The sequence below is a fragment of the Paroedura picta genome, chromosome 3 (genome assembly GCF_049243985.1).
Source record: "Paroedura picta isolate Pp20150507F chromosome 3, Ppicta_v3.0, whole genome shotgun sequence".
Classification (NCBI taxonomy): Eukaryota; Metazoa; Chordata; class Lepidosauria; order Squamata; family Gekkonidae; genus Paroedura; species Paroedura picta.
In genome coordinates, this window is record NC_135371.1 from 14,781,859 (window position 1) to 14,801,571 (window position 19,713).

General features: G+C 48.4%; 1 protein-coding gene across 2 annotated transcripts; it reads right to left on the reverse strand.

The window, feature by feature from the left end:
- Positions 1-2,414: 2,414 nt before the first annotated feature.
- Positions 2,415-18,485, reverse strand: LOC143831643 (uncharacterized). 2 transcript variants are annotated; one of them, XM_077324800.1, is made up of 5 exons: positions 18,158-18,485; positions 17,674-17,744; positions 11,825-11,945; positions 9,427-9,630; positions 2,415-6,932 (listed from the first exon to the last, which is right to left on the reverse strand). In XM_077324800.1, exons 2-5 carry the CDS (start codon positions 17,695-17,697, stop codon positions 3,565-3,567), a joined length of 3,717 nt encoding a protein of 1,238 aa, XP_077180915.1. In that variant the 5' UTR covers positions 17,698-17,744; positions 18,158-18,485; the 3' UTR covers positions 2,415-3,564. The 2 variants fall into 2 exon arrangements, with proteins under 2 accessions (XP_077180915.1, XP_077180916.1); XM_077324801.1 differs by lacking the exon at positions 17,674-17,744 and having other exon boundaries at positions 18,158-18,484.
- Positions 18,486-19,713: the final 1,228 nt, after the last annotated feature.

The window sequence follows — 19,713 nt, forward strand, 5'->3', positions numbered from 1 at the left end:
AATCTCTGCAAGCCACTGCTTGAAGACTGTCAGTGATAGGGAGCTCACCACCTCCTTAGGCAGCCCATTCCACTGCTGAACTCTTTGTGAAAATTTGATACCATTCTACAGCTAGTTTACACATTACTCCCAAGTACTTAGAACAATCATGTACCCTTTCAACCACCTCTTCTTCAGGCCAAACATTCCCCAGTCTTCCGGACTTTCTTCATCGGGCTTTGTCGTTGTCTTCTGCACCCTCTAATTTTTTCCACATCTTTTTTGAAGTCAGGCCTCCAGATGACATCTGACCAAAGGGTCAGTGGAACTATGCCAATGTTGCTACAGCCCAAGATTGCATTCACCGTCTTTACCCCTGCATCATGTCCGCTCAGCTTAACAAATACCCCAAGATCTCGTTCACATACACTACTCCCATCCAGTATGCATGCTTCTCCTTTTTGTGACCCAGATGTAGAGCTCTACACTTCTCCTTATTGAATCACAGAATCCTAGAGTTGGAAGGGGCCACACAGGCCATCTCGTCCAACCCCCTGCTCAACGCAGGGTCAGCCCTAAGCACCCTAAGACTGCCAGTGAGGGGGAATTGCATCTTGCTCTCATTGGCCCACTTTTCCAGCATGTTCAGATCTCGTTGAATTTGATCTCTCTCTTTTGCTGTGTTTGCTACTCCTCCCAATTTGGCGTCATCTGCAGATTTAATGAGTAGGCCCTCTACCCCCTCATCCAGATAACTGATAAAAGTGTTGGAAAGTACTGGACCCAGTACCGAGCCCCACAGCACCCCTCTGCGCCCCTCCCTCCAATCCAATGAACTACCATTGACAAATACTCTTTGGGTGCGGGTTTTTAACCAGTCCCTATCCAACCATCCATCCAATAACAGTCTGCTGTCAAGTTTACCCATGAGAACATCATGGGGAACCTTGTCAAAAGCCTTACTGAAATCCAGTAAACATCAATAGTGTTTCCATGAGCTAGCAAGCCTGGCACTCAAAGGAACCAGTTTGGTCTGGTAGGATCTCTCAGAGACAAATCTGTGCTCACTTCCCTGGATCAACAAACTGTTCTTCAGATGTTTGTAGATTGCCCCCTTTAAAATCTGCTCCATTATCTTCCCTGCAACTGAGGTTAGACTCATGGTCAGGTAGTTTCCTGGGTCATCTCTCTTCCCTTTTTGGAAGATTAGGATAACATTCACTGTCCTCCAGTCTTCTGGAACCCCTCCAGTCCTCCGAGAGGTCCTAAAGGTGATGGGCAAAGTCTCCACAAACTCTACAAAAAGCACTCTCAGGTGCACACCTTCTGGCCCAGGGGATATTAATTCATCCAGTGCAGAAGAGTTGGTTCTTATATGCCACTTTTCTCTACCCAAAGGAGTCTCAAAGAGGCTTACATTCGCCTTCCCTTTTCTCTCCCCACAACAGACACCCTGTGAGGGAGGTGAGGCTGAGAGAGCCCTGAGATTACTGAAGAAGAAGAGTTGGTTCTTATATGCCGTTTTTCTCTACCCAAAGGAGTCTCAAAGCGGCTTACAGTCACCTTCCCTTTTCTCTCCCCAGAACAGACACCTTGTGAGGGAGGTGAGGCTGAGAGAGCCCTGAGATTACAGCTCTGTCACAGCAGCTTTATCAGTGCTGTGGCAAGCCCAAGGCCACCCAAGCTGGCTGCATATGGAGGGGGTGCAGGGAATCAAACCTGGCAGCCAGGTGCCTCTCAGCAACCTTTGTGTCCATATCCATCTGCCACCCAGACATGATACCTTGCCTACTATAGAATTACTTTGACTCCTGTCTTTTCATTATACCACTTATTTGCCAAAAATAATAGCAAGTATGCAGCAATGGTGAAATATGCAGTATTGAACGCCACAGCGATGATGGGGCCAATACATTGAGAAGTAAAAAAAAAAAAAGCAAATTATTTCAGGAGACTGAAACCACTAGAGTGGGATGATGTGTGGGGTGGGGGGGAGGGAGGTTCAACCTGCTGGAGAGCCAGCTTTGTGTAGTGGTTAAGAGCAGCGGTTTCTAATCTGGAGAGCCAGATTTGATTCCCCACTCTTCCACTGACCTTGAATCAGTCCTTATGCTCTTAGAGCTGTTCTGTCAGAGCTCCCTCAGCCCCATCTCCCTCACAGGGTGTCCGTTGTGGGGAGAGAAAAAGAATGAGGTTGTAAGCCATTTTGAGACTCCTTTGGGTAGTGAAAAGCAGGGCATAAACCCAACTACTTTTTTATTTTTCATCACCACCACCCCATTTAGAAAATATGTTGATACCAAACAAACTGCGCCAGGGGTAGTCAAACTGCGGCCCTCCAGATGTCCATGGACTACAATTCCCAGGAGCCCCCTGCCAGCGAATGCTGGCAGGGGGCTCCTGGGAATTGTAGTCCATGGACATCTGGAGGGCCACAGTTTGACTACCCCTGGCGAATACCAACCCTCCAAAAGACAGAACAAAATGGATAATACCAGTCCTAGAAAGAAAATCTAATAGAAATGGCTTATATACACATCCCTATTTTTTCAAACAACGGTTGGTGTTTTATTACATATCGGACACATTCAAATCACAAAAATTCACCATAAACTATTAAAGGGGGCAAAAATCCCCACAAAATGATGGGATGGGGGAAAACTTCAGTGGAGATTTGTACAGAAAGGAAAGATTCAGGGATGCTAAAACAAATTTTACAGCAAGCCAGGCTAGTCCATAAAAAGTTAAATGCATTAGCTTTATCAGTGGTGGGGTGGTCGACCAGAACTTCAGAAGAATATGTAAAATCATCTTATAGAAAGAATACCTGAGTGCTGAATAAACCTTTTCCAGAGGAAAGGCTGGTGGGGAGGGGTTATTTTAAGTACAGGCTTCCCTTTGATAGAACTTGGGGAAATTAATAAGTATTTCACACAGGGGGAATTTCCTAATCACTGAATTTCCACCCACTCCTCTGAAAAGTGGCTTGGGCCGTGGAAGGCTGCATCATGGGATTTCCCTGAACGAGCCAATCAGCACTGGGGCTTGCCACTGCCATCTTGGACAGCGATGTGCATCAGCATCGAAGAAACAAGATCCACTGTAAGAAGTAAGGTACCTCAGGGGTAGTCAACCTGTGGTCCTCCAGATGTTCATGGACTATAATTCCCAAGATAATTGTAGTCCATGAACATCTGGAGGACCACAGGTTGACTACCCCAGAGGTACCTCACATCAGTGCACAGAACGAGCCCCAAGCATCGTAATTGGCCCAAGGAAGTGGTCAGCAGAAGTCTGTCCCAGCCACAGCAAGAACGCCGCGAGAATGAAATGCAATATCAGGGAAGGTTCGTTCAGACCCACACATATCATCCACGATGCTCAGCTTGTACAGAAGACGTGCCAAGCAAAGGTGCATAAATCACAGCTCTTTTCATCTTCAGGGCCCAGTGGTGGGATATGCTCGAATCCAGTCCAATCTCCTCTTGTGTCACCAGTCATCCATGTGCATCACTGAGCACACACCCGAGGAATCCTCCCACAACCGGAGTTCCCAGGCGAGCAGATGACCTGTGCCTCTTTGCTTCATTCCCCCACCTCTGGGCTGTGCTTGAACCTCCGGTGCAGCTTGAGGAAGTTCTCCTGGGTGAACACTCGCCCGCAGTCCGAGCACTTGTAAGGCTCCTCGTCCAAGTGGGTCTCCAGGTGCTCCTGGAGGCTGTGGTGGGACCAGAAGCGCTCGTCGCAGAGGTGGCAAGCTTGGGGCCTCTGCCGGGCGTGGGTCCTCTTGTGCCTGCTAAGGTTCGAGCTGACGTTGCAGCGGAAGGGGCACTCGGTGCATTTGTACGGCTTCTCTCCCGTGTGGATCCGCACGTGAACGTTGAGGGTTGTTAGAGCGTAGAAGGATTTCTTGCACTGAGCACAATGAAAGGGCCGGTGGCCTCGGTGGTATTTCTTGTGTATCACGAGGTTTGCCTGACTCCGGAAGGACTTCTTGCATTCTGTACACCTGTGCTGGAACAGCCGCTTTTCTGATTTACCTTGACTCACGGCAACCCCCTTCTCAGGAGCCCTGGGGTCAGGTTTCCTCTTCGTTCTTCTTTCTTGCTGGTCACCGGGGGCTCTCCTCTTTCGCTGTTTCCCCGTAGTTTGTACGGAGGCCGGTTGTGCATTGAGCGGCCGCTTGGCAGAAGCGGAGTCCTGAAGGGCAGCGCCACTGAGCCTTTTGGCTGCTTGAGTTTCCTGGCAGCTGTTCCTGATGCCGGCTGCAGAAAGCCTTGGTGACGCCTGACGCCCACTGGAGTGCCTACCAGGCACTTTCTTCCCCAGCTCTTTCTGCTGTTCTACACAAGCAGAGTTCCCTACGGCAGGACTTCCATGGGACTTCATTCTGGGCTCTCCAAGGAGTGGCAGCTGGGATTGCTGATCAAGCCAGGCTTTTCTTGGCTTACAATGTTTGAGGGCCCTCTTAGACGTACCCGAGGAAACGTTCGCCTGCAGCTGCCTTTGAGGGCTGGTGTAAGTCTTTGTCTTCATGCAGCCCTGGGAGTTTTTGGATTTCCTCCCAGGTGCGGCTCCAGGTTCCTCTTGCTGGCAGAAGCAAGACCGGCACTGCTTCCCAGCCAGATGTGTCTCTCTTTGAGATTTTCTTACTGCGTTTGCCTGTAGTTCTAACGGCCAATCAGCCCCGACCTTTTCATTCTTGTGGCTCTGGAGGCTGATCTTTTTGGATGGCTTTCTTGGCTGACCCTGCTGGCTGAGGTCATTTTTAGCTTCTGCCTCCTTGGGATTTTGTGATCGGTTTCTTTTTGTCTCCCCGGATGGCGATGCCTGGCTCTCTATTTCCGCTGCGGTGGGCACGTCTCCTTGCTCAAGACCGTGCGAAGCTCCTCGCTCAGCTCCGTCAAACGCTGCCAGCGGTTCCAATTTTGCCCTTTTCAAATCTGGCGAAATGTTTCTTTCCTCCGTCCTTGATGCCGACTGCTTGCTGATGTTTTCAGGTGGATCCCTCTGATCTTCCGTTCCAGAGGAGATTCCACGAGCAGCACCGACAAATAATTGGCTTCCCTCCGGCTCAACCAACTGTTTGTGTTGCCTGGCTTTCAGATGGGTCTTTTCGTGCCTCTTCAGATGCCAGGTCTGAATAAAGCCTTTCCCACAGGTGACACACTTGAAGGGCTTGGTGCCGGTGTGGATGATTTGATGTCTGGTGAAGTAATATTTCTCTTCAAATTTCTTCCCACATTTTAAGCATCGGTAGCGCAGCTTTCTTCCCTGAGGGCCCCTACAAGGAAGCGAGGCATTTTCAGCGGTCGGACTCTGAACATTTTTGTCAGCTTCGGGGCATCTATTTTCTCCCTTCTTCTTCGTGTGGCTTCTTCGGTGGCAGCTAAGATAATTCTTTTGAGAGAACTCTTTCCCACAGTCCGGACAAGCGTACCGCCCCGCTCCCCTGTGGCTCCTCTCATGAATGAGAAGAGAGTTTTTGGTTCGCAGGACTTTCTCACAAAACTGACATTTATAGAGTCTCTCCTCTGTGCGGATTGCTGGCTGCCCGGCGAAGCGGGCGTTGCGGGTGACAATGCGGTCACGGATCGAGGCCTTAGAACGTCTCTGCCCGGTCTGGATTCCTCCGAGGACAGGAAGGGAACTCTTCCCCTTCTGTCTTCCCCCGTTTTGGCTGTGCTTTAAGGGTTTCCCACTCGTGTGGGTTAACAAGTGTCGGCCCAGGTGGTGCTTCCGATAGAACCTCTCCCCACAATCCTGGCATTTGTAGGGTTTCTCTCCTCTGTGGAGCCTTTCGTGATTGACGAGGGAAGATCGGGCGCTCAGATGTTTCCCACAATACTGACATTCATAGGCCTTGCTGACCGCCGGGGAACTCGGGCACCGAGGACGATGAAAGCTGCGAGTGATGATTTTCCGGCCGGCGGGGCTTTCAGAAGGATCTTCTGCTCGGTGGAAGTTTCCAGGACCCGACGGGGAGCCGTCTTTGCTTGGCCGCTTCGTCCGCTTGGGAGACCTGCCGTCCTGCTGCCTCCTCAAGTGGAGCGCCTTGTGTTTCTCAAAGGGATGCTTCTGGTAGAAGCTCTTATTGCAGTGGGAGCATTTGTAGCGCCTCTCTTCCCTATGGCTTCTCTCGTGGTCCACAAGCAAAGCTTTGGCCCGCATGCACCTCCCGCAAAATTGGCACTTGAAGCGGCTGACGGAGAACCTCTGGTGCCTTGTGTTGAGCGCAATCGTTCGCTCAGGATCGACGGAGGGCTTATTTTTGGGAGCCACCGTCGACTTTTCCACCTTTGCTGCTTTTGTGGCCTCGGGAGGCGGGTCGTCCTCCTGTCTTCTGTGGATATTCTGGTGCCTGTTCAGATGCTCCTTTCGACTGAAGCCTCTCTTGCAGACGGGGCACCGGTAGGGCCTCTCTGCGTTGTGCATCTTTTCATGCTGGGCAAGGTGGTCCTTCGCCTTGAAGGTCTTCTCGCACAGAGTACATTTATAGGGTCCTTCTTTTGGAGGGACCATTTGGAGCTTGGCGGTGGTTTTCATGCCGCTGGGATATTTGTAACCCTTTGCTTCTGCGTGACTCATCTGATGAGCGGCAAGGGCTTTTTTAGCGGAGAACCTTTCTCCGCAGCGAGAGCAGCTATAGGGCTTCTCCCTGGTGTGCTTCCTCAGGTGATTCGAGAGAGATAATTTAGACTTGAAGGACTGGCCGCAGTCCGAGCAGGCGTTGTTCTGACAGTCCCCTGCGGAAGTCCTTTCTTTGGCGCTGCTCTCCCCGGCAAGGACGGCAGGGCTCCGCAGGTGTTTCTTGAGCTGGGCTCCATTTTTACAGCCATCTCTCTGCTTGAGGCTCCCCCTGGAACTGGCCAAGAGATTTCGGTGAAAAAACATCAGCTTCTGCCCCCCACGCTGAGGCTTTTCTTCTTCCGCTTCGCTCTCCAGTTCATTATCTACAGGCAAAAGACAGAGAAGGGACACACAGGAGTAGGTTACTCTCAGAGCTGGGGAAAGGCTGAGGGACTCAGGAATGTTCCGTTGGGAGGAAAGGACCTGATCGCTTTCTTGGAAGTATCTGAAAGGCTGTCGGAGAAGGGCGGGGAGCTGTTAATGTTGGCAGCAGACGACTCATGGTTATGGGCTTAAATTAAGAGGGGAGAGATACCAGCTGGATATTTGGGGGAAATGTTTACCGTAAGAGTAATTTAGGAGTGGAATCAGCCTCCAAGGCAGGTTAGTCAGCTCCCCTTGACCGGATGTCTTCAAGCAGCAGCTCAAAGAACAGCCAGAACAGTGTAGTAGTTAGGAGCACCGACTTCTAATCTGGGGAGCCGGATTTGATTCCCTGTTCCTCTTTCTCCACATGCAGCCAGCTGGGTGACCTTGGGCCTGCCACAGCACTGATAAAGCTGTTCTGACAGATCAGTAATCTCAGGGCTCTCTCAGTCTCACCTCCCTCACAGGGTGTCTGTTGTGGGGAGAGGAAAGGGAAGGTAAGCTACTTTGAGACTCCTTTTGGTAGAGAAAAGCGGCATATAAGAACCAACTCTTCTTCTTCCTCCCCATGCAGCCAGGTAGGTGACCCTGAGCTACTCATAGTTCTCTTAGAGCTGTTCTCCCAAGAGCTCTTTCAGCCTCACCTCCCTCACAGGTTGTCTGTTGTGGGGAGAGGAAGGCAAATATGTTTGTAAGCTGCTTTGAGACTTCTTTGGGTAGCAAAAGCGGGGTACAAAAAACAGCTCTTCTTATCCTGCATGGAACAGAGGGTTGGACTAGATGGCCGGTGTGGCGCCTTCCACCTCTGTGAGTCTAAGATTGGAAAAGAGCACAGCAGGAGGGCAGATGAGGGGACGAACAGGTCCGGATTAGCCACTCAAGTCAAAGGGTACAGAATTCAATTCAATCTCCCGTCTGATAACACAATGACACTATTTCTCCTTAGCATTTGAAGTGAAATATGAAACAGGGACCTTTCAAGCCTTTGTTCAGCCATGGCCGCTCTGTGGAATTGCAAACGCCTCTGTAGGCTTTTCCCAGGGAACCAGCTGCTCATGACTCTTCCGCATTGCAATTTTAAGGCTGCAGCAGCGATGAACTCCTGCCCTCGAAAACATCACATCTTGGAAACTCAAACTATTGCCAAATGTGGTGGTATGTCTGCAAACGGATGCCAGGTGGAGTCTGTTCACTGTCCCTGTGTCAGGAACACTAAATTGCTTGCCAACATGTTCCTTGGTAGGTATTTCTGGGCTGGAGACCCACATTCCTAAAGGATCTCTTCCCATACAGCAACTCCGCTCTTCTAGATAGCATCTTTTGGCCGGTCAGGAAGGTCAGGGCCCTGTTTACAGGCTGTGGATTGCTCCTCCAGAAAACCTTAGGAAGGTTTCCAGTTTACTGCAGTTCCAGAAATGGTGTAAGGCTGAATTTTTTTAACAGGGATCTCTCTGCAAATGGATGAAGTTTGTCTGTTGTCCACTCGTTCATGGGAACGGCCGTCTTGACTGGTTTTATCGGTCTTCACTAAATGCTTTCTGCCCATAGAGAGAAAGGCAAGGCAGCCGGAGGGAGCGGGGAGCCCTTGAAATAAATAACTGGTTGCCATGCTAAGAAAGAGGTTGCAGGTGATGAGCTGGGCTTACCCCTTGTTCAGCACTGATTCCTTCTTTTCCCTGGCGGAAAGGCATTAGGACGTGACTATGCAAAACCGAACCATTCAAGAGGGCTTTTCTGTGCAGGTAATATGTTTGCGCGGCACAAAAGGGTTTCACGGAGTCTGCTGGACCATAAGGACTATGGTTTATGCTGCTGAGGATAGCTTATTCTGTGCAGGATTATAATTATGTAATTTCTCTACCACTTAATACGTTATGTGAATATTTATGGGACACGTCAGTTCTTTCTGGTGGTTCCAGACTTCTACAAATCCTAACACATTAGTTACTAAATGTCCCATTTTTTAAAGATTGTACTGGCTCACTGTGTGCACTTGAGTCTCTGGAAGAAATGTAAATGTAATAATGTCAATAAAAAGCTGAAGGAGAAGAGTTGGTTTTTATAACCCACTTTTCACTGCCTGAAGGAGTCCCAAAGCGGCATACAATCCCCTTCCCATCCTCTCCCCACAAGTAATACCCTGTGAGGTAGCTGGGGCTGAGAGAGCTCTGAGAGAACTGCTGAGAGAACAGCTGTGACAGGACTGTGACTAGCCCAAGGTCACCCGGCTGGATGCATGTGGAGGAGCGGGGAATCAAACGCAGAGGATTAGAAGCTGCCTCTTAACCACTACACCAAGCTGTCTCTCTGATACCAAAGCAGATGAAGATACATTGCACGGAAAAGTCTTTAAAGGGCCACAATTTTACCCTACGCTCTAAAAACACGGTATCCTGTATAATTCACAAGCGGTGGATTCAGTGAAGACTTTTGAACACAGAACGTCCTGACCTGAGGCGGAGGAATCCGAACTGGGGTACGCAACGGGGCTTCTGTATCGACCCCACCACATCCCTCCCTTCGGTAGCCGCTTCAGGGTGGGTTTCACTGGCCCCTCATCGGCACTCTCGTCGGAGCTGTGCAGGTCCGGGACCCAGGCCTCTTCCCCACGTTCCAAGCGGGTGAGCAGCTCAGCCGTGCTAACGGGAAAACCTCCTGCAGTGAATGAAAACGGTTAAGTCACTCCCTGGATCGCATAAGCCAACACGTACAACCCTTGGTAAAGAAGCGAAGGTGCATCACGAATACAGCATCCCTCATTTGGTATGGCTTTGATCCTGCCAGGACCACAAGAATACAATTGTTTCGGTATGCCGAATTTGTCAGCCCAAGGCCCACTGAGTTGCTTCAAACAAACATCGAGGAGCACAGAGCATCTGAGGCCATGTTCACATTTCAGTAAGCAGGTCCTCAACGTGGGGCGGTTGTTCACCTGTCAATCTAGGGTCTGGATGGCCCCAGTTTGAACCCCCTCCCACCCTGCCATGGAAGCTCATTAAGTGGCCTCTGGCCAGGCACACACTCATTCTAACAAACTTTACAGGGTTGTCGTAAAGACAAATACAGTGACGGGACACTTGGGCTGTTCACTGGGGAGAAAAGTTACGTGATATACTCCAAGCAGTACAGTGAGAGGGGAAGAAGCAACCGGAAGTGAGGAGGGCAGACGGTATCAAGCACCGAGGCCTGTTCTGGCTGGAACCACCAGGGGCTAACCAGTTCAAAGAAAAATCAGCTAATACCAAGACGCTGATGCAGCTGTAAAAGCCACTGCATCAGGAACAACACCATGCAAGGTAATACTCTGGCTTCTTTGGGGAGGCAAAAGGAAGGTATAAATCAGAGTTTTATCAAGGTGCTCTTCCCAAGAAAAAGAAAAAAGGTTAACTTAAAAGCTTACAAAGTAGTACGTGACCACTATATTGGGAGTGTCTCCTTTTTAAACAGAAATGTAATCCTGACATGAGCAGTTTGCATGCCTTTTTCTCTCCCTTTGGTGTCATATACTGATATAGCCATCTGACAGAGAGGCTGATTCTATGAAGGCTTATGGGGGTGGCAGGTGACAGTGGATGAGCAATAGGGTTGGGAGTGTCCTGCATAGTGCAGGGGGTTGGACTAGATGACCCAGGAGGTCCCTTCCAACTCATTCTATGATTCTATGAACGAACCATGTATCTGTGTGGAAAGACAGCACTGCCTAATGGTGGCTGCCTCTCTCTGCCACTCTGGGCAGGGGTGAGGCAAAGCACTTCTGATACCTCCCGAGGGTTAATGTGCACAGGAAGGGGCTCATTCCATCCTGCGGGAGTTGCTAACTGGGCTTCTCTGCCTACTTGGCCCTTCAAACACGGACTCTGGTCAAACATCGACTGGGCTACCTCTACACCAGGGGTAGTCAAACTGCGGCCTTCCAGATGTCCGTGGTCTACAATTCCCAGGAGCCCCTGCCAGCGAATGCTGGCAGGGGCTCCTGGGAATTGTAGTCCACGGACATCTGGAGGGCCGCAGTTTGACTACCCCTGCTCTACACTGACATCCGCCACTGAAACTATGAATCAAATGCTCTGGAATGAACCAATTGGTGAAAAAGCTGGCATAATTGATCGTAAAAATATATGGTTATAAAGCTTTAATATTATGTTACATTATTGACAGACTCCAATTTTACTATGTATGTTTTACAGACTTAAATGTTGGAAGTCGCACCAAGCTGGGATGATGGGAGGGGTAAAATTGAAAAAATAAATAAATAAAATCATTTTCAAGATCAGAGTTAGGAATGGGGTAGTTAGCCCCTCATGAAGGCCTGCAGCCCACACGCTGCAGAGAAGGGGAGAAACAGAGTCATGAGTGATCAGGTACAAGCAAAGACACGTCCTGACTGGATTGCTATCACCACCTGAGGCTGGTTGGCCAAAAAGGGATAACTGAGCTAGGAACAGGGAGAAAAAAAGCTACCTTTGATTCTCAGGAACTAAAGGTGTGGACTATGATATTCTGATTGCAAGACAGAGATGGTAAGATTGTGCCGTCTGATGCAGATTTCAAATTAGATAGTCAAGCTAGATTTTCTTTTTGTCTTTGCTGTATGGTTTTAGAGTTTATGTAGCCTAAAGACAAAATAATTTCTGATATGTTATTTAAATAAACTCTCTCTATATTTTACAGGGATTGTTAACTCTGGGATACAACTGGGTTCAGATATGGATTTGTTGATAACAAAGTTGCTTCCCCCATGTGTTTGGGGCTTCTAGGAGCTACTGGTATTTGAGCACCATAAAGCACAGCGGAGGGAAGGGTATAGGTGTGATTTCAGCAATCAGACTTTTCATTACAGAATCCTTACCAAGAGAAGCCACGCTGTTTGCCTGCATTATATTCTTATACAAGACTCTCTGACGGCGGCCCATAAGTGAACATTGTCCTTCACTGGAACGCACAGTCACCTCCACAAAGGCTTCTGGTACCTGGAACAACCACCAAAAAGTTGGCAGCTTTAGCCACAAAATCAATGCACTTATTTATAGGAGATATATATATATATATAGGAACAAACAACAGACACCCTGTGAGGTAAGTGAGGCTGTGAGAGCTCTGACAGAACTCCTTGGTCAGAACAGTTCTATCAGTGCTGTGAAGAACCCAAGATCACCCAGTGGACTGCATGTGGGGGAGCAGGGAATCAAACCTGGGTCACCAGATTAGATGCCGCCACTTATACCAAGATGGTTCTGTATGGTATGGTTACCTAGCAATGGCCACCAAAGGACATTAATTTCTTAAAGTGATCAGATGTTGCCTGTATTGGGGGGGGTGTTACTTCCCCATTGTTGTTTCCTCCCCCCTCAGGTTTGTAGGGAAAAATCTGTCTTTTCTGTTCACGGCTCCGGTTTCCAGATTTAAGAGTCCAAAAGTTTGGTCATGTTGAGAATGAGATATTCTGACAAGTGGGGATCAAAAGGACTTGTGGAGTGGATCAAATTTCCCACACCCCACTGTTTCCTCTTCCCTTTCCCTAAAAGCCCCCATAGTATCTCCCTTTACTTTCTTTCCTTCCCACTAACCAATCAACCGTCCTTCTTTTATCTGACCTCTTGTATTCAGCCTACTCTTCTGCTCCTAACAGCAGTTCACCAAATGCTCCTAGAGAAAGCATGCAAAAGCAGCTACTTTCCCATGCTGTTCTGTTGACTCCAGACTGTGGTCCACGGAGGCATGCTGCTTCTGATCATGGAGGTGTCCTTGAGCCGTCATGGTGAACAGCCATGGGTAGCCCCCTCCTCCATAAATTTGGTACATTCTCTGTTTATTCTTACTTTATTACAGTGATAGGTAAAAAGGTAAAGGTATCCTCTGTGCAAGCACCGGGTCATGTCTGACCCTTGGGGTGACGCCCTCCAGTGTTTTCATGGCAGACTCAATATGGGGTGGTTTGCCAGTGCCTTCCCCAGTCATTACCGTTTATCCCCCACCAAGCTGGGTACTCATTTTACCGACCTCTGAAGGATGGAAGGCTGAGTCTACCTTGAGCCGGCTGCTGGGATCGAACTCCCAGCCTCATGGGCAGAGCTTTCAGACTGCATGTCTGCTGCCTTACCACCCTGCGCCACAAGAGGCTCTTATTACAGTGATATCCCCTTGAAAAAGCTTGATGAAAAATGCACTGGAGTTTCACAAATATTAAAGTTTCTTCCCCTACAAGCACTATTTCCCCCCAGTTTCTTTGTTGTACCTCTTGTGGTAGCAAGTCAGTACATTCACCATGCACTAGGGGAAAACACCGCAAGCCAAGCACAAAGGCTGTAGACATTCCTCACTGCTGATAATAGATATTATACTTAACTGGTCCAGTACTTGAGAAAGGGCACCAGTTCTGCCACAAACTCACTAGGTAGCTTGAGCAGGAGAAGAACTGGTTTTTCTATCCTGCTTTTACTACCCAAGAGTCTGAAAGCAGCTTACAATAGCCTTTTCTTCCTCTCCCCACAACGACACCCTGTGAGGTTGGTGAAGCTCAGAGAGCTCTGAAAGAACTGTCACTGGCCCAAGGTCACTCAGCTGGCTGCGTGCAGAGGAAGAGTGAGGAATCAAACTCAGTTCTCCATTTTAGTGGCCACCGCTCGATACCAAGTCACTCTCTCATCTACAGTATGGAAATAATACTTACATGGTAGTTGTAAAGAAAGAGAAGATCTGTACCGTTTTAAAAGGTTCACATGCAATAATCCTCACGCCACAATGAGAGCCTGGTACAAATGATCCAAAAAGCAAAAGCCAACCAATACCTTTTATTCAGATCCACCCGAATGACACAAAAATAATGTGCAAGTTTTAAAGTTCCAAAGAATTCCTCATCAGCCTAGGTGCATCCCACTATGAAGGCATGCAGCTTCTTCTTTTTTTCCAGAAGGTTAAGTGTGCAACCCAACACCTGCATCATTTCAAACCTGCTCACCTGCTTAGTATTTCACAGGAGGATGCTATGCTGGGATGCCCCAGGGTAGGGAAAACAAGGTTTCCTTGCAGCTGCAGTAAACCACCCAAGCATTGTAATCCCTGGCAGAACAGTCTCTCTCATTTTAGTCAGAGACTTCATGGCTTTACCTGATGCATGAAAACCCTGCAACTCCCTACTGGATTCCCCACTCCCAAACCCGAAAATATGGAACCGATTTTAAGAAAACAAGCAGCAATTCAACCTGAGGGTGAATGAGAGAGAAGTTCTGTTGTAAACAAAAATTAGCAAAGCAACCTGGGAGATTGCCGTCCTTTCAACTCCCACACTGGGTGACCTGTCAGGCCATACAATCACACACAATGCAATCCTAAACAGAGTTACACCCTTCTGTTCATGCCCCTCGATGCACTTAGAAGGACACAGCTCTGTTTAGTCCTGCACCGAGATTCAGTGTTACCTCTGTACAATGGGAGTCCTCCATAAGGACATGAGAGAAGCCACAGTAGATTAGGCCCATGGCCCATTTAGCGCAGCAGTTTCTTTCTAGCTGTAGCCCATCAGATGCCACTGGAAGCCAAAGGAGGCCTGCAGACCACAGCTCTGGCCTGTTCGCTGCTCTGCAGCATCTGACAAAAATGAGCCATTCTGCCTCCAAACCTGCAGGTCCCATTCTTTGATGTGTCCTCCATAAATCGGTCCCACCCATCTCTTTTAAAGCAATCTAAATCAGCGGACACCCAGTGGCAACAAGTCAGTTACCTCCTGTGTGAAATTATGCTTCTTTGTTGGTGTGATGGAAATAAAGGCGGCCAAGCACAAGGGCCATAGTATACGGCAGGGGTAGTCAAACTGCGGCCCTCCAGATGTCCATGGACTACAATTCCCAGGAGCCCCTGCCAGCAAATGCTGGCAGGGGCTCCTGGGAATTGTAGTCCATGGACATCTGGAGGGCCGCAGTTTGACAACCCCTGGTATAGGATTTCCCTTGTCACCCTTATTCTCTGGATTCCTTTCAGCATCCTGAACGAAAACTGTCAGCTGTTCTTACAGGCATGTCATGGTTCCATATAAAAACTGACAAAACACCGATCAACCTATACCTTTTCCATCTTAATTCTGCAGCCCTGCATGGGGTTTCCACGTTCCTTGGCAAAATGGCCTCACCCCTGCTTCTTTTGACAAAAGAACAAGACAGTTGCACCATGTTAAAGACTTAAGGGCCCCTTCCCAAACAGACTTGCATCTTTCTAAGTCCACTGGCTTAACGTACTGAGAATGTTGTATCTCTGCTTAGGATCACACCGCAGGATTCTTATAGGAGCACAAACCTTTGCGCATCACAGTGAAACATCTGCTCCACTGAAGCTTAGGCCACATTTGTCTTTTAGATGCCCAACACACTTGGTTGTTTCTACTGCAACGGACTAATTACCACCTCTTAGGATTTTATTTTTGTTATCATGAAGGTAAGGAAGGCTTATTAATATTACAATACAGTTCATGACAGGCAAAAGGATTTTTGTATATTCTACAGAGAAACATTTATGTCAAGGGAATTCAAGCTGTATATATAATTAGGCAGTTTCAGTATACAATGAGAATTCCTCCATTGCAGCATTTCAATCATTAGCTGTTTGGAGTAAATTCAAGTAAAGCAGGGTATAAAAATTAGCAAAGCAATGTACATCCTACCAAACAGAAAACAATGGGTCCACTTCATTGGGATGAGAGCTTCTCTACAGAACATGGATTTTTAATTATAAGAAGCACTGCAGCAGCACAGATTTTATTAGGCCAATAGAAGGATCACTAACCTTTCAGAAAAAATTTAGCCTGGCAGATATTCGCCATTCAAAACTCAGCATGTGAACTTTTTCCAGGCTACACATTATCAGGAGCTAATTGCTTTAGATATGGCTGCTCGATGCACATCCTATTCATAAGCTTGCAGTTTTTGTACTAACTCAATTAGGAGGACAGAAACTGTCTTTCTGAGCCCAGGATAAGGAAACCCGGACTCCCAGAGTGGCTAATGATGAACTAGTTAAGAACATAAAATGTAGTGGGATGAAATTCTCACCATGCCTGGTGAGAACTTCACAAAGGAGGTCATTTCTGCACAGGTTTCCAAATCCCAAATTAATGCTTAAGGCCACTGTCAGATAAAGAAGAACAAAGTTTGAGTCTAGGGTCACTTTTAAGACCGACAAAGTTTTATTCAAGGTATAAGCTTTCATGGGAATGCACACTTCTTCAAATATGGTGTGCATGCACACAAAAGCTTACACTGCAGATAGAACTTTGTCGGTCTTAAAGGTGCCCCTGGACTCAAACTTTGTTCTGCTGGTTCAGACCAAAATGGCTACGCAGAGGAATCTATCATATAAAGATCTCTAGAAGCCAAAGGCAAAAGTGAGGTTCTGTAGAGCAAAAAATACAATCCTTTTGTGATGGTGAGACTGTTTTGCCTGAGGAATGACAAAGACATTGTGTTAGTGGCTGGCTTCTCAGCTTCCTGCACTTCTGATAAATTGTTCAAGGGCAGAAATTGTGCGGGGAAACCCACGCACCCCAGTGGCTAGTCCAAGCATGTGGACTCACTGACTGTATGGACGGCCCATCACACAAGTACACATTCTCCTATCACCTCCAATGAGGTTTTCCATATTTTGAAAAGGAAAAACAGAGGACACATTTCCTGACTGACTACTTCAAACAAGTGATCACAATAACAAATCTTTCAATTTAAGCTGTGATAGTTGATACTCACTAGCAGTATAACAACTCCAAAAGAGAACATTGTCACCAGTTGTGTTTTTTTAAGAGCCCAAAAGAGGACAGACACAAAAAAAGGTAAAAGAAAAATTGGTTCCTACCATCAAGCCTACAGGAATCAAGAAGGAGCAGGGAAGTGTCCACTTCCAATCTCAGAACCAACTCAGGAGCAGGCTTCAAGGAAGCCCCATAACCTCCAGCTCCTATCCTCAATAGGAATTTAAACAAAATGGCCCACCTTAGGCCATCGCAAGATCCGATAACAATAAAATTGATCAAAACGAACACAGATCTGTCACAGTTATCACTTACCCAGAATAAAAATTACACTTAACCCATACGTTCTGCTCATTAGCCCACGGTCTTTGCCACAAGCTCGAACCTTTCTTGCGGCCGAAGCAAAGGTGGCAACCCTTTAAGTCACAAATGGCTCCATATCAGAAAGCAAATGCCTTAGTTTATCATGAGCTGAAGAAAATGCCCTTGGAATAATTTTATTTAGAAATTTCTTCCTCGGATCCGTGTAAAGTGGACATTCCAATAGACTGAGTGGCAGATCTTCCACGACTGGGTGTTGTAAGAGCATGCCACATGACACACTTTGAAGATCTGCTCCGCGTGCTTATGATTATTATCTCCTCCCCACTGAAATAGGAGAGGAGTCCAGTAGCACCTTCAAGGTGACGCAATTATTTGCAGCTCAGCTCACTTCAACACACGAATGGAGCATCCCTTGAAACTTTTGCCTGCATCTGGCTTGTATATAGTTTGCAGCAGAGGGGGGGGGGAATGGAAGACCCCCCCCCCAAAAAAATATTGAATGTTTAACTGGAAATCCCAAGACCCTTCGTTTCAAACTCCCACCCGCCCAGCTTCTGTCTCCACTTTTCTTTATTCCTCAGAGGCTGTTCTCCTCTTCCCCTCCCCGATCCCCCCCCCCTTGCCCCCTAAATCTCCCTTACTTGAGGCATCTCTACCAACGCCATTTCCCTTTCTCCTGGAGTTATGGATGGTCCTGAGTATGTTCTGCGGCCTGTTGAGGAGTGAGAAGGAGCAGGTTTCAGAAAGGGCTCCGATCCCGGAGCAGGACACTTCTAGTCAGCTTTACACCCTTCGCCAAACCCGCGCAAACCCCCGGAGGCTCGGGGGAGGCTGCGCTGGGAAGCGAGGCCCCTCTGCAACCGCGCCAACCGGCGGGACCCCCACCCAGCCCATCGGGCTGAGCCCCGTATTGCTTCCCAAAGCGAAGCCGCCCTCCCTCTCCGAATCAACGCGGCCAGATAAGCCTCCAGAGCTTCCCAAGCCTTGCACACGCGGAGGGATGGATCCGGGGCGGCTGGAGCGCAGATCTCCCTTGCCTTGCCCGCAGATCTCTCTTTGCCTCCCGGTTGAGGCTACCCCGCTTCCCTCCCGGCCGGAGACCCTCCAGGGCGCTTCCCGACTCACCTGGAGCCTCCGGACTGAGCGGCTCGAGGGGGAAAGGTCCCAAGCCCGAAGACCTTCCGGCGTTCCCAAAGACACGTGCTTAAAGCAGCCCCATCGCTGCGCTCCAGCAGCCTCCTCCTGCTCCTGCCTCCTCCACCTCCTCCGCCGCCACCCCAGAGCCAGCCGCTGACCCCACGGGAAGCTGACCTTGCAGTGGCAACTTTCCCGCCCTTAGGCAGAGCCGAGCCCTCTGGTGGCCGCCTCAGGTTGCCATCTTGCGCCCACAGCAAGCTCCGTGGCCAGGAGGCAGTTTTCTCTTCCCCCCTTCACTTTGTGCTGGGACACCTGACCTTTAAAGAAATAATAATAGTGTTAAAATCCCTCTGTACCAGGGGTAGCCAACCTGTGGTCCTCCAGATGTTCATGGGCTACAATCCCCATGAGCCCCTGCCAGCGTTTGCTGGCAGGGGCTCGTGGGGATTGTAGCCCATGAACATCTGGAGGACCACAGGTTGGCTACCCCTGCTCTGTACCATTTGGCACTGGTCACTGGCAGGAGATGGGGAATAGAGTTGCCTGCTCCAGGTTGGGAAGCTAGTGGAGAACTGGGGATGGAGCATGGGAAGGACAGGGGCCACTGTGGGGCACAATGCCAGAGTCCTCCCCGCAAAGTATGCGTCTTCTCTGGGAGAACTGATTTATGTAGTCTGGCGATCAGCTGTGATTCTGGATGATTCCCAGTTCCCACCTGGGGGCTGGCATCCCTCATTACAGGCCGATGTGCCAGTCCAGGTTTAGAGGCTTTGTGTGGGGGGTAGCTCAGTCATCGGTTATGGGCGCATGAAAGGAGTTGATATCAGGGGGAGTTGCAGTTGCTGAGTTTCGTATTTAATAAACCTGCCCCTGATTTTTTAATTATTTACTGTTGATAATATTGTTAATGATAATGGCAGAAACTACAAACTGGAATTCACGTAGCAGGCACAAAATCAACCTTACAGGCATACTAAATGTCATTCTTAGACTGATCCTCCTAATTTTTCTTGCTTTCCATACCTAGAGGCAATCTTTTTATTGGTTCGTTTTGGAGTTGCTATTGCAATTAAGTTCCATGTTTGAATGAGTGGTTTTAAGTATTGCGTTTAGAATTTAAACAAGGGAAACCCCAGGATATCTGCAAAAGTCACTTTATTCAAAATAGTTATCACAAACTCTTCAGTGGCCTTTCTTCAGAGATGTGCAGTGTAGTTGACACTTTCGTTTCCTTCAGAAGATTTGCACTTTTTCCAGCTGTAGAAATTTATCTGGGAAACTGTTCATAGCCAGGAGATGGATCTTTAACATTTTTGCAGCTGTTAAAAACAGAGGAGCCATGGTAGAAAGAAAGGGAGGAGAAATGGGGTCCTGGAATCACAAGCAGCTTTGGAATTCCCTATCAGTCAAACATCCCCCCCCACACACACACACACACACACCGCTGTTAATTAAATCATTTTTCAAACAATTGTGCAAAGATACAGAATGCAGAATCTGGCTGAGATGTAGGACTGGAGAGACCCAACTTCAAATCCCCCATC